Source organism: Carlito syrichta, unplaced genomic scaffold, assembly GCF_000164805.1.
Source record: "Carlito syrichta isolate Samal-C Ts95f unplaced genomic scaffold, Tarsius_syrichta-2.0.1 Scaffold301634, whole genome shotgun sequence".
Taxonomy (NCBI): domain Eukaryota; kingdom Metazoa; phylum Chordata; class Mammalia; order Primates; family Tarsiidae; genus Carlito; species Carlito syrichta.
Window position 1 is genome coordinate 508,865 of NW_007245730.1, and position 15,169 is coordinate 524,033.

General features: G+C 40.7%; 1 protein-coding gene across 2 annotated transcripts in view; it reads left to right on the forward strand.

The window, feature by feature from the left end:
* Window positions 1-12,539, forward strand: part of VPS35 (VPS35, retromer complex component) — a 34,409-nt gene extending 21,870 nt beyond the window's left edge. The window contains exons 11-17 of one of the 2 annotated variants that reach the window (XM_008055019.2): window positions 1,232-1,439; window positions 2,103-2,258; window positions 4,895-5,017; window positions 8,535-8,714; window positions 9,475-9,714; window positions 10,695-10,838; window positions 11,575-12,014. In XM_008055019.2, coding sequence (XP_008053210.1) covers window positions 1,232-1,439; window positions 2,103-2,258; window positions 4,895-5,017; window positions 8,535-8,714; window positions 9,475-9,714; window positions 10,695-10,838; window positions 11,575-11,754 — 1,231 coding nt within the window. In that variant the 3' untranslated portion in view covers window positions 11,755-12,014. Of the gene's footprint in view, window positions 1-1,231; window positions 1,440-2,102; window positions 2,259-4,894; window positions 5,018-8,534; window positions 8,715-9,474; window positions 9,715-10,694; window positions 10,839-11,574 lie in introns of both variants that reach the window. The other variant, XM_021710898.1, reaches the window with a different exon arrangement.
* The last annotated feature ends 2,630 nt before the right edge of the window (window positions 12,540-15,169 follow it).

The following is a 15,169-nucleotide window of genomic DNA, read 5'->3' on the forward strand; positions in this document are numbered from 1 at the left end:
GGGCTCAGGCAATCCACTCACCTCGGCCTCCCAAAGTGCTGGGATTATAGACTGAGCCACCGAGCCCAGGCCATTCCCATTTTTTTTGTGTGTGTGTGAACTGAAAAACAGTCCAAATTCTGAATGTTAAGTGTAAGAAAAAATTAAATGGTGTGTCTGTATCTTCCCTACCAAGTGAGTTTTAAAGTAAAAATAGACTGGGTGCAGTGGCTCACACCTGTAATCTCAGCACTTTGGGAGGCAGAGGTGAGGATTACCTGAGCCAGGAGTTCAAGACCAGCCCAGACAACTCAGTGAGACCTCGTCTCTACGACAAATAAAAACATTAGCCAGACATGGTGGTGCATCCCTGTTGTTCCAGCTACTTGAAGGCTGAGGCGGAAGGATCACCTGAGCCCACCAGGTCTAGGCTGCATGCCACTGCACTTCGGCCTGGGCGACAGAGTAAGACTCCAACTGAAAGAAATAGAAAATAAAAAAACTAAAAATAGACAAAATAATTAGAAATATCAATCTCTAGAAGGGTTATAGTAAGTGAACAGTTATCCACGGTCTCCAGAATGTTCCTACATACTGCTACCTTAAATTCAACCTCCTTTTCCTTAATCACCAACTTGTGATGGAGAATTAGTTGATATGTACTTTCCTTAGAAATATTGTTAAATTCTAGGTAGTCATCTTAACTCCAGCTGTATAAGCTGTTTTGTTTGTTTGTTTGTGGGGTTTTTTTTTTGAGTCAGAGTTTCACTCTGTCGCCCAGGCTGAAGTGCAGTGGCTTGCTCACAGCCACCCCAACCTTCCAAGTAGCCAGAACTACAGTTGCGTGCTACCACGCTGGCTAATTTTTTAATATATTGTGAGATAAGGTCTCACCAAATTGCCCAGGCTGGTCTCGAACCCCTGGGCTCAAGCAATCCTCTCGCCTCAGCCTCCCAAAGTGCTGGGATTATAGGCCTGGGCCACTGTGCCCATCCTGTATAATCTGTTAATGAGGTGGAGTCTATATCTTATTTTATCAATAGAACAATAATAGATAGATAAATATTTGTTTAAATAGGCATCTCTATCCTTTTGGAAGAGGTCATTGGAGTATTTTGTATTGGTGTGATTCACTTGACCCTTTTCCTTTAACGTGTCGATGAAAAATTTTATTCTTATGAACCAAGTACTATTCGTGTATATAGGAAATAAATATTACCTTTTAAAGGGCTGTTGTGTTTTTTTTTTGTAGTATTGCTACCAGTAGTGCCGTTTCCAAGGAGCTCACCAGACTTTTGAAGATACCTGTTGACACTTACAACAATATTTTAACAGTCTTGAAATTAAAACATTTTCATCCACTCTTTGAGTATTTTGACTATGAATCCAGAAAGAGCATGAGTTGTTATGTACTTAGTAATGTTTTGGATTATAACACAGAAATTGTCTCTCAAGACCAGGTAAGAGAATACTCTACTTGATATTTTAGGGAAACTGTTGTTAACATTTTAGACCTTAGGATACAAGAAGGGGATCCTTTGCTGCTAAAGAAAAGTAGCTTATATCAATTAGAAAAGTGGAGATGTATAAAGAAGAATTATAAAACATTTATGAGGCCAGGCACGGTGGCTCATGCCTGTAATCCCAGGCTGAGATGAGAGGATTGTCTGAGCCCACAGGTTCGAGACCAGCCTGGGCAACTTGGCGAGACCTCATCTCTACAATAAATCAAAAAATTAGCTGGGCATGGTGGTATGTGCCTGTAGTTTCAGCTACTTGGAAGGCTGAGGCAGAAGGATCGCCTGACCCCAGCAGGTTGAGGCTGTGGTGGTTGTGAATGTGCCACTGCACTCTAGCCTGGGTGACGGAGTGAGACTCCAGCTCAAAAAACAAAAACTTATAATTCCACCAGAAAGGAATAACCACTGTTCATTAACATTTGGTGCATCCCTTTCCAGACTGTTGTCCATAGATGTGTGTATTGATGTGCCTGTATCAACTTTCTCACCAAAAAAAAGGAATTACCTTGTTGACACTGTTTTGTAACTTTACAAACATTTGGCAATGGTTTTATAATGTGATAGTTTCACCTCAATGGGTTCCTTGTATCTCCCATGTTATAGGTGGATTCCATAATGAATTTGGTGTCCACACTGATTCAAGATCAGCCAGACCAACCTGTAGAAGACCCTGATCCAGAGGACTTTGCTGATGAGCAGAGTCTTGTGGGCCGATTTATTCATCTTCTGCGGTCTGAGGACCCTGATCAACAGTACTTGGTATGAATATTGTAGCCTTCGCCAGCTCTTTATGAAATAATGTATGGAAGTGCCTAGAATGGTTAGATTCAACTCTGGTCTTAGAAGGTTTTGAAAGAATTGCGGCTGAGAGACTGGGTGCTATGGCTCACACTTATAATCCCAGTGCTTTGGAAGACTGAGTTGGGGGGATTGATTACTTGAGGGCAGGAGTTTGAGACCAGCAAGAATTGCAACTAAATTAAAGATGATATCCGTGAGCTTTTACTTTATATATAAACATATAATTGTTTGTAAATTTCAGGAGCATGTAAGGAAGTCACTTGCTGTCTTGAGAATTACAGAAAATTCTGTCTTCCTTTATGGGTATCTTATAATTATTCCATGTTCATTTTTTTTCTGAACTGTGTATTACTTTTAGAAGTGTTTATTTGCTTATTATAATAAACTTTAAAATATAAGAAACAACTGGGCACGGTGGCTCAAGCCTGTGATCCCAGCACTTTGGGGGGCCAAGGCGAGAGGATTGCCTGATCTCAGGGGTTTGAGACCAGCCTGGGCAACTTGGCGAGACCTCATCTCTGTAATAAATCAAAAAAAGTTAGTGGGGCATGATAGCCTGCGCCTGTAGTTCTAGCTACTTGGAAGGCTGAGGCAGACGGATCACCTGAACCCAGCAGGTCGAGACTGTGGTGGCTGTTAGTGTGCCACTGCACTCCAGCCTGAGAAACTGAGTGAGACTCCAGCTCAAAAAAAAAAAAAAATGTGTGTGTGTATATGGTTTCATATATATGTGTGTGTGTGTGTGTGTGTGTGTGTGTGTGTGTGTGTGTGTACATATGCATATATATATCTCCAGGTTTTACAAATATGAGTTATATTTATCACATTGAAAATGTGTGAAAGATTTAAACATTCAATTTGCCTTTTCCTTGTCCCTTTGTTCCTGATAAAGAACAATCAGATGAGGGTCTTGCTTTCTTTATCATTAGTCCTCAGTAAATCTTTGTGAAATGAACAAAATCTGTTACTTGAATGTAGGGGTATTGGTGACTGATACTGGATAACTTACTTTAGTGAAGAGTAGCATCATTGGCTGCTCAGTTATTGTTTGGGCAAAGTAGTTTAACTATTGTTGGATGCATAAGACTCTTAGGCTGCTTTGAGAAAAATACCTTTGCTTGAGGATATGTTCTGACTTTCTCCTTCTGTTGACTTTATTTGTGGTAGTTGACACTGTTGTACTTCTTCATAATCAGTGTGAAATAAGAGGCTGACTTTAGTTGGTAGTGTGGATAGTCTTTGCCTTGGCTTAATGACAGACTTTTTGAGCATTATGGTATCACATTCTGTGAGCTATGTGATCTCTACTCAGTGACTGGTTGTCCAAGTATTTTAACTGATTCCCTTCTGTTTCTGTCTGTCGTGATGTGAAGGTGTGTGTTTGAGTTTTCATTTTCTGTTGCATACCAAATGTAGTAGCTAGGAGGTATGTCTTTCACATATGTCCTTTTGGTCATTACCTTGTTCAGAGACCTTTCAGAATAGGATCATTAGTGCTGACTGCTCCAAGTGGAAATGAGTACATTCTTTTAATCATCTGCCATATTACAGTCACAAAACCTGAATATGCCACACACTTTAAAAAGTATTTCGTAGCCGGGCGTGTCTGAAATCCTAGCACTTTGGGAAACAGAGGTGAGAGGATTCCCTAAGTCCCAGGGTTCGAGACCAGCCTGGGCAACTTGGCGAGACCTCATCTCTACAATAAAAAAAAAAATTAAAAATTAGCATATGTGGTAGCACGTGCCTGTAGTTCCGTCTACTTGTAAGGCTGAGGCGGAAGGATTGCCTGAGCCTAGCAGGTTGAGGCTGCGGTGGCCTTGAGCTTAGCACTGCACTCCAGCCTTTGTGATGGGGTGAGGAAAAAAAAATGTAGTTCATGGATTCTATGATCTTCTTGTAGTTTTTTTTTCTGAAGTAACCATACATTTATTTTTCAGTGGCTCTTTTAATTGGCTCTTGATTTAATTGATCTTAATATTTTCTGAATAATAATAATAATGTCTTAATATTTTCTGAATTTTCATATGCCAATAGTATGAATACAGCTGTTTCGTATCGTAATAATAGTTAACATTTTCTGAGCACATATTTTGTGCTAGGTACAGTAACACGTTTTATTTGATCTTTCCAGCAACCTTAGGAGAAGTTTACTACCCCATTTTTCAAATGAAACTTGTGACTAAAAGGAGATAAATAACTTGCCCAGGGTCACACAGTAGCAATTATTGCAGTCTACTTTTAAGTATGAGTCTGTCTTCAGAGCCTGCATTCTTTATCAGCATGTATGTTTTGTACATGTGTGCATGAAAATACACTTAAATATATCTCTGCTTCTGGCTAGCTACCTTGTGGTAGGTCACACATCCCTATGAACCTCAGGCCTTCTCGTTTGTGAAATGGGGTTAATATCTGGCTCTAGGGTGATTGTGACAACCTTGGGAGACTATATATATGTAAAGTGCCTACTGTAAAGCCTAGTTCATTGTATGTATTTATAAAATGGTAGCAATGATGATGACTAGAGCCCTCATTGAATTTTATAAATGATTGATCATAGTGTGGAAAATATTCTTAAAACTTTTTTTTGTCAGATTCTAAACACAGCACGAAAGCATTTTGGAGCTGGTGGGAATCAGCGGATTCGTTTCACACTGCCACCTTTGGTATTTGCAGCTTACCAGCTGGCTTTTCGATACAAAGAAAATTCTAAAGTGGTAGGTTTACTTTTAAGTCTGTCACAACTGTTTTTCCTTTTTCCCACTGTGTGTGTGTTTTATATTATAGAAAGTTTCAAACACACACAAAAATAGACAGTGATATAAAAAAAATCACCATTTTCAGTAACTTTCAATTTGTTACTCATCCTGTGTTGTGTTCCTAACAGTGATGTTGGTGGATCACATACTAGCTGAGGAATCACATAAAAGCACTTAAAAATGAAATATTAAAACAGTTTAAATGTATGCTAGAACTTTTTTCTATGTTCTAATTCAGATTAGCTTTGCCTAATGGAAAGGCCTAGCATTGCGTAGTTGTTTCTTTCTAAAAGCATGTAATGGAATAATGTCATGAGTTCTGTTGTGCAATTTTTTATGAGCTTATTTCTTCCCCAAACAGAATCATGGCTTAAGTCTTCAGAGGTGTAATTTTGAAGAAAATATTTCAGTCTCATGTACCTGAAAGTTAGACAGTCAGTTTTATGTTAAGGAATAATCTCCGTAAACTTAATTTCCTAATAATGGAGAAAAAAGATTTATAGCAGCTTTTGGCCAATTTTTATTAGACCAGCTTCTCATTTGATAGGTGTTTGTGAATATAACAATAAAAATAGCAACTAGCCTGTATTAAAAAGCTATAATCATTAAAACAGTACAGCAACATGGTACTGTATTTAAAACAGACACACAGACCAATAGACAGGATAAAGTCCAGAAATAAACTCCATGCGTGTGCAATAAACTAATCTTTGATAAGAGCACCAAGAATACACATGGGGAAAGGATAGTCTCTTTGGATAGTCTCTTCGATAAATGGCATCGGGAAAACTGGATATATAAAACCACTAGAAGAAAACATAGGGGAAACCTCCTTGACATTAGTCTTAGTAATGATTTTTTGGATCTGGCACCCAGAATATAGGGAACAAAAGCAAAAATAAGCTTTTTTTGGGGGGCTACATCAAACTAAAAGGCTTCTGAACACAAAGAAAATTTCATCAGCAGAGTGAAGAGACAACCTACAGAATGGGAGAAAATACTTGCAAACCATACATCTGATAAGAAGTTAATATCCAAAATATATAAGGAATTCAGATAACTCGATAGCAAGGAAATGAATAACTTGATTTAAAAATGGATAAAAGGACCCAAATAGACGTTTTTCCAAGGAAGACACACAAATGGCCAAATAGGTATTTGAAAAGGTGCCCAACATCACTAATCATTTGGGAAATGCAAATCAAAACCACCATGAGATATCATCACCTCATACCTGTTAGAATGACTATTATCTAAACGAAAGAGATAACAAGTGTTAGTGAGGATGAAATCGGAGTCTTGCACTGTTGATGGGAATGTAAACTAGTACACCGTTGTGGAAAACAGCCATTTGTGACATTATGGATGAATCAGTAGGACATTATTCTAAGTGAAATAAGCCAGACACAAAAAGACAAATACTGCAAGACTTCACTTATATGGGGAATCTTAAAAAATAAAATAAAAGTTGAACTCATAAAGCAGAGAGTAGAGTGGTGGTTGCCAAAGATTAAAAACTTTTAGTTATAAGATGAAAAAAGGCCGGGCTCGGTGGCTTAGCCTGTAATCCCAGCACTTTGGGATGCCGAGGTGAGTGAATTGCCTGAGTCTGCAGATTTAAGACCCGCCTGGGCAACTTGGCGAGACCTCATCTCTACAATAACTAAAAAATTAGCTGGGTGTGTTAGCGCGCGCCTGTAGTTCCAGCTACTTGGAAGGCTGAGGCAGAAGGAACACTGGAGTCCAGCAGGTTGAGGCTGTGGTGGCCGGCAGCGGCCACTGCACTCCAGTCTAGGTGACAGAGTGAGAGTCCAACTCAAAAAAGAAAAGATGAAAAAAACATAGGGATTAAAAAAAAAATTAGGGCAAAAATTAAAAAGCAACTAGCATTTACTAACTATGTGCCATACACTATGTCAAGGACTTGGATTGTTGCATTTAATCCTTGTAACAAGTGTATGACTGGCATTTTTAAAAGTGAGCTGGTTGCTGTAGCAAGAAGAAATTTCAGTGGCCAAACATGATAAAATATTTAAACTCACTAGTGATTACATCAATTAACTTTTTAAGAATCATATTGGCAAAGAAATAAGAAAATAAGGTTTGGCAGGGGTGTGAGAGAATAATGTTGAGAATGTGAATTACTACAATCTTTCTAGAAAGCTAACAGTATGTAACTAGAGTGTTAAGAGAGCCAATAATTCCACTTCTAATGATTTATACTAAAGAGATAGGATCTCAGTGAAGTTTTGTGTATACACACCATTCCTTATAGTATTACAGATTACTCCTAAAAGCAAATAGTTAAATAAATTATGCTATATCCAGTTTGCGGAATATTTTCTAGTCACTAAAATTATGTCAGGCCGGGCACAGTGGCTCACACCTATAATTCCAGCACTTTGGAAGGCTGAGGTGAGAGATTTGCCTGAGCCCACGAGTTCAAGGCCAGCCTGGGCAACTTGGCGAGACCCCATCTCTACAATAAATCAAAAATTATCAGCCAGGCTCGGTGGCTCAGCCTGTAATCCAGCGCTTTGGGAGGCTGAGGTGAGTGGATTGCCTGAGCCCACGGGTTCGAGACCCGCCTGGGCAACTTGGTGGGAACTCATCTCTACAATAATTCAAAAAATTAGCCGGGCATGGTTGCGCAGGCCTGTAGTTCCAGCTACTTGGAAGGCTGAGGTGGAAGGATCGTTGGAGCCCAGCAGGTTGAGGCTGCAGTGGCCGGGAGTGGCCACTGCACTCCAGTCTGGGCGACAGAGTAAGACTCCAACTTAAAAAAAAAAAATTATCCAGGCATGGTGGTATATGCCTGTAGTTCCAGCTACTTAGAAGGTTGAGGCAGAAGGATCGCCTGAGCCCAGCAGGCTGAGGCTGCGGTGGCCATGAGCTCTCCCTCCAGCCTGGGTGACAGAGTGAGACTCCGACTCAAAAAAAAAAGTGATGTCAAATTAGTATCTTGAGGAAAATTGCTATGCCAAATAGGTGAAAGGAAAGTTAAATACACTTTTTAAAAAGTATGATTTCAATTTTATTTAACTCTTTTCAGTAAGCTAAACAATAAAACAAAACCATACACAGAGATCCCAGTTGCCTTACACTTACATAGAAAAAAATACATCAGTATCAGAATATTGCCAGTGATTGTCACTGGGTGGCAGATTTAGTGATGATTTATGGGTGATTTTGTGTATTTTTCTAATTTCCCCAGTTTGGGAATTTGACTTTTCTGATCAGAAAAAACAAATATCAAATATATTACAATTGCAAAGGCAGCAACCTTAAAGGGATGATATCCTGCTAGGTTTACTTCTGTGCTCTGTAAATGAGACAGAGAAGGAAAATAACAGAAAAACTGTGAGCTCAATTTAGCGCTTTCTTTTGTTCTAGTAAAAGCTTTAAATAAAATGGATATTCTGGAACAAGTTAATTTTGAACTTAAGGTAACTTAAAATATTTTTTCTTGTTTTAGGATGACAAATGGGAAAAGAAATGCCAGAAGATTTTTTCATTTGCTCACCAGACTATCAGTGCTTTGATCAAAGCAGAGCTGGCAGAATTACCCTTAAGACTGTTTCTTCAAGGGGCACTAGCTGCTGGAGAAATTGGTTTTGAAAATCATGAAACAGTGGCCTATGAATTTATGTCCCAGGTGATGATCTGTTCTGCTCTCTGGGCTGTCTAATCAGTGCAGGGTACATCACTTGTTTGTGGTTATGGTGGTGGTACACATGGCTTCACTCTGTTCAGTGAATTTATAATTACTGCTGCCTGGTATGGAGCAGCAGATGGATCAGTTGCTGAGTAATGATGAAATCTAAGAATTCAAGGCCAGTCAGGGTGACTCACGCCTATAATCCCAGCACTTTGGGAGGCTGAGATGAGAGAATTGCCTGAGCCCATGGGTTCGAGACCAGCCCGGGCAACTTGGTGAGACCTCATCTCTACAATAAATCAAAAAATTTGCCAGTTGTGGTAGTGTGTGCCTGTAGTCCCAGCTACTTGGAAGGCTGAGGCAGAAGGATCACCTGAGCCCAGCAGGTCGAGGCTGTGGTGACTGAGCATGCCCCTGCACTCCAGCCTGGGCAACAGAGTGAGGCTCCAACTAAAAGAAGGAAATCTAAAGTTTCTAAGTGGGTCATGGTAAAAATGTTTCTTGGGGAAAAGTTCCTTTGTCTGTTGCACTTGGGAACCCTAGATTAAACAAAGTTGAAACAGGTTTCTTTATTGCAACTTGTCAGCATTTTGACCATCTCAGCTGGGTTTTGTACCTTTCCAAGAGTAGGTACAGCACGTCCTGATATGAAGGGTCTACAGAACACAGGATGGGAGGTCGGTGTGAAGGACTTTGGAAAACACTCAAGTAGTGGATGGTCAGTCCCTCAGAGTCCTTTCTGCTTTGTGTTCACTAGGCATTTTCTCTATATGAAGATGAAATCAGTGATTCCAAAGCACAGCTGGCTGCTATCACCTTGATCATTGGTACTTTTGAACGGATGAAGTGCTTTAGTGAAGAGAATCATGAGCCCTTGAGGACTCAGTGTGCACTTGCTGCATCCAAACTTCTGAAGAAACCTGATCAGGGCCGAGCTGTGAGCACCTGTGCACATCTCTTCTGGTCTGGCAGAAACACAGACAAAAATGGGGAGGAGGTAAGATCATTCCTGACCAGGCTTGTTAACAGGGATTGGAGCTGGACATGGTGGCTCATGCCTATAATCGCAGCACTTTGGGAGGCGGAGATGAGAGGATTGCCTGAGTCCATGGGTTCGAGACCAGCCTGGGCAACTTGGTGAGACCTCATCTCTACAATAAATCACAAAATTAGCTGGGTGTGGTGGCATGCACCAGCTACACGGAAGACTGAGGCAGAAGGATTGCCTGAATTCAGCAGGTTGAGGCTGCTGTGGCCATGAACATGCTCCTGCACTCCAGCCTGGGCAACAGAGTGAGACTCTCAACTCAGAAAAAAAAAGCAGGGATCAGTTGTCATGGCTTCATGCTCTGAAGGTGAAACCTCTGGGGTGCTTGGAAATCTGACAAGGAAAATTGCTTTGTTTTGTTAAAAGAAATGAAGTGGAAAGTTATGTAGAGTCTTGTCCTGTGGCAAAGTCTCCACCTTGAGGACGTTGTAACATAGCAAGTTTATACCACTGTCTGTTTTTTAAAAATACAGCTGTAGGCTGGGCACAGTAGCTCAGCCTGTAGTCCTAGCACTTTGGGAGGCTGAGGCGAGAGGATTGCCTGAGCCGGGGGTTTGAAACCAGCCTGGGCAACTTGGTGAAACCTTGTCTCTACAATAAATCACAAAAAAAATTAGCCAGGTGTGGTGGCATGCGCCTGTTGTTCCAGCTACTTGGAAGGGTCAGGCGGAAGGATCTCATGAGCCCAGCAGGTTGAGGCTGCAGTGGCTGTGAGCAGCATGCCACTGCACTCCAGCCTGGGTGACAGAGTGAGACTCCAACCCCCCCCAAAAAGATACAGCTATATACTTTTAAAAAGAAGAATGAAGATGATTTAAATTGTTGTGTCCCTATAAACACGAAGGAGCACTATAGTGTTGTGTGTCTTTGATGACAGCAGAATATTTGTGGTTCATTAATCTCTTTACTGTCTCCTTGCCCGTTTATAGCTTCACGGAGGCAAGAGGGTAATGGAGTGCCTAAAGAAAGCTCTGAAAATCGCAAATCAGTGCATGGATCCCTCTTTACAAGTGCAGCTTTTTATAGAAATTCTGAACAGATATATCTATTTTTATGAAAAAGAAAATGATGCGGTAAGTGAATTAGTATTGGTAGTGAACTGTTTTCCCTTTCTCTCTTAGGAGATTTAATACATAGAAAAATATTTCTCGGCCAGGCATGGTGACTCAAGCCTGTAATCCCAACACTTTGGGAGGCAGAGGCAAGAGGATTGCCTGAGCTCGGGTTTGATACCAGCCTGAGCAACAGGGCAAGACCTCATCTCTACAATAAGCCAAAAAATTAGCCAGACATGGTGGCACATGCTTGTAGTTCCAGCTACTAGAAGGATCACTTGATCCCAGCAGGTTGAGGCTGTGGTAGTCATGAGTGTGCCACTGCACTCCAGCCTGGGTGACAGAGTGAGACTTGACTCAAAAAAACGAAAAGTATTTGTCATCTCTTTTGCTTAGGAATATTATAAAAAGTAATCACTGTCTTGAAAAAGACAAAAAAACTTACAAATGCCAAAGTGGAGCTGATTCGTAATAATGTTCTAGTTTAGAATAAATCCTAAATGCATTATCGTTTCAGCAATATGGTGGTGGTAAAGATTTGTAGTTTTGAGGTTTTTTTGTTGTTTTTTTTTTTTTTTTATGAATAATCAGTAGGAGTTGTAATGCAAACCAAGAATCATGTTCTAATTTTTCTTTTTTCATAATTACTCAGGTAATTGATGAGAGTAATATAAGCTCCTGAAAACCATTTTATTAAATTATCTTTTATTTGTGGTACATGCTTGATCATGAAATTGTACATATTCTTTTGCAGGTAACAATTCAGGTTTTAAACCAGCTTATCCAAAAGATTCGAGAAGATCTCCCAAATCTTGAGTCCAGTGAAGAAACAGAGCAGATTAACAAACACTTTCATAACACGCTGGAGCATTTGCGCCTGAGACGGGAATCACCAGAATCTGAGGGGCCTATATATGAAGGTCTCATCCTTTAAAAAGGCAGCTGCTCATCGTACTCCTTTCTGTGTACATCCAGTAAGGGTTCTGTAATACTAGGTTTCCCTTCCATAGACTGTGCCTTTCAGAAATGCTGAGGTAGGTGTCTCGTTTCTTACCTGTGATGTGTTTTACCCAGCACCTCCGGACACTCACAATTCAGGACCTTAAAAAAGTTATTCACTTCATAAGTGTTCAAGTCTGCCTGGTCACCCCAAGTAGCATGATTGATCTGCTATTTAAAATTCCTGTAATCTGTGAAAAAGACCACACACTTATCTCAGCTACTAATGAAGCTCTCCTTCCTTTTTTTCTGTTTTTTTTTTTAATCGTTGATTGTGCATTTTCTTCATTACTGGGGAGTACTAACCCAAGAGTGTGTCTGTCTCTTTGTTCCCTACTCCAATTTGAGATTAATTTAGAGGAAAGGAATACTGTATGTGAAATTCGCTTGGACTTTTCCCTAAATGCAAGATAAGGCCATGTGTAATATTTTCCCTAAAACTAGAATATATTAATGCATGTTTGGGAATTTTAAAGCACCATGATCAAAACCAGAAGCTATATTTTGCATATTTGGACTCAGCCATCCATTAAGAACCTTTGATGTCATTTGGACATATTTATCAAAATATTTTGGTTCTGAATAGTATAAAATAGAAAATTTGTGATTTATATGATTTATGTGTAACCATTACTGTAAATTTAGCAGAAAATGCATCATGATTTTGTTGTTGTTGTTTTTTTTCCCCCACCAGTGGAACAATAAAGTTGCTATTAACAATTTTGGACCTCTTTTTTTCCTTTCATAGTACGTTGATTGAGAAAAGGAACTAGTAGAATGCCTATGGAGTTTACTAGACATACTCACTATTCACAGATCTACTTACTCAACTCCAGTTTTTTGTTTGTTTGTTTGTTTGTTTGTTTTGTTTTTTTTGAGTTGGAGTCTCACTCTGTTGCCCAGACTGGAGTGCAGTGGCCGCTCCCGGCCACCGCAGCCTCGACCTGCTGGGCTCCGGCGATCCTTCCACCTCAGCCTTCCAAGTAGCTGGAACTACAGGCATGTGCTACCACGCCCAGCTGATTTTTTGATTTATTGTAGAGATGAGGTCTTGCCAAGTTGCCCAGGCGGGTCTCGAACCCGCGGGCTCAGGCAATCCACTCACCTCAGCCTCCCAAAGGCGTGGGATTACAGGCTGAGCCACCAAGCCCGGTGACTCAAGAATATTTAAGCTTGATTGAAGAAGATGGGTCAGAGGTAAAATAAAGTCAGTATAGGGTATAAAGTATCTCTCATTTTCTGGGTTGAGGTAATGAGACCAGATTTTTAAAATAAACCAAAGCACTGCTAATATTCTTACATATTTCTTTACTAAACAAAAATTGAGGCTGGGCGTGGTGACTCAAGCCTATAATCCCAGCTCTTTGGGAGGCCGAGGCGAGATGATTGCCTAAGCTCAAGTTTGAGACTAGCCTGGGCAACTTGGCAAGACCTCATCTCTACAATAAATGGGGAAAAAAAAAGCTGGGCGTGGTGGTGCATGCCTGTAGTTCCAACTACTTGGAAGGCTGAGGCCGAAGGATCACCTGAGCCTAGAAGGTCGAGGCTGTGGTGGCCAGGAGCGTGCCACTGCGCTCCAGCCTGGGCAACAAAGTGAGACTCCGACTGAAAAAAAAAAAAAAAATGACCACCTTTATATGCCAAATACAGTCAGGCATTAAAGATGAACAAGATATTGGGCTATAGCCTCAAGAATTTCAGTCTAGGGTGAAGACAGACCTGTGGTTACAGAATATGATAGGGCTATGTGCAGGAGAGCACTGGAGAGGGGTTTTCAGGGGTTGGGGGTGTTGGGGAAATCCTGGAGAGGTTGTAGAATTCTCCTGGAACTTCGAGTCCAATCGCCTGTTCAGCCTTGTGAGATTAATGCTTGACCTGCAGTCCCAAGCTACTTGGTGATCTGTGGACAGAAGCAGGTTAAACTCTTCACTTTCTGTAATGAAATATTTAAAGCTTAACATAGCATTTAAAAACTCACGTAGCAGTTCAACAGAGTGATTAGGTTTATTAAATGTAATGATAAAAAAGTTGAGGTTTGTGTTTTGTATTTCTGTTACCCCCACCTCCTTTTCTAGTAATTTATATTGTATCTTACAAAAAAGTACCTGTCAGTAGATGGGGAGATGCCTTCACAGATGAATAGAAGTGCTGAACCAAAGCAGGCTTGATGCTGAATGGCATTAAATTCCAAAAGTAGGGGGTAGTCGAAGAAGGACACAGCTAGTAAGGTAATGCAAGTGGTGGACGAGAGATGTCTATACTGTCTTAGACATTTTTGTTTTCACCCAGAAGAAACCAGTGAGTTTGAGAGTCCAGATGACTACGTCTTCACCTATAAATTCATGCTTTTGACCGATCTTCAAGCTCTGAGCCCTCATCAGGTTAATGAACTAAGATTCCGTCCTGTCCATTAAGGGTCCTGGCTAGACCATAGGCTGAGAGATGCAACTAAAAGAGGGAGATGTTTGACTGATCAGTCTTAGAATAGTTCGAAGGAGAATGATGAGTGACTAATACAGTTCATGGGCAACATGACCATTGAGAAATGCGACGGGCCACAAAAACCCAAAGCTCCGTCACAGGCAGTGGGGGGTGGGGGGGTGGGCATTTGAACACAAAGTCTAGATTCCAGAGGGGTCTTCAGGTTTTTTTTGCTCTCATTCTGAGAGTTTCATTCTGAGATTTGCTCTCATTCTGAGAGTCCAAGGTAATTAGCTCAAGCAGAATGGAGTTGAAAGAATTTCCCAACAAAATTATCTTGGGTAATGGGAATTCTAGCCCACATATTGTAAATGAAAGGTGCTGGGAGAAGAAATGTCTGGAGAAGTGTTTCCCGTTTGCCAGAGTTGGTCCTACAGGATTCTCCGAGGATATAACCTCAGACACCAAATCAGGTGCCAATATCTACATTTGCTGGACACTTGAGTTCCCCAGAGTAGTGACCTGCCCTAAATTTGATTAAAGGCAAACATTTCCTGGTTGTGGTGATTCAAAACAAGTTATGTGGAAGTGGGCTTGGATAGATCTCATATGCTGTTCACTTCTCTGGGTTACCCTTGCAATGTACCCCAAAAAACTGGGTCCATGCTTCCATAATCTCTGGAGACTGTATATTTCACAACACATTGCAATGTTAAACTAACCTTACAACGGATAGTCTTCCTATACCTAAGTAAGACCTTAGGCTGTGACTTAAATCCATTCTCACACAACAGAGAGAGCTAAATGCAAATACAAAGGAATCTTTGTTTTTTTGTTTTTGTTTTTTTGTGGGTTTTTTTGAGTTGAAATCTCATTCTGTCACCCAGACTGGAGTGCAGTGGCCGCTCCCGGCCCCCGCAGCCTCGATC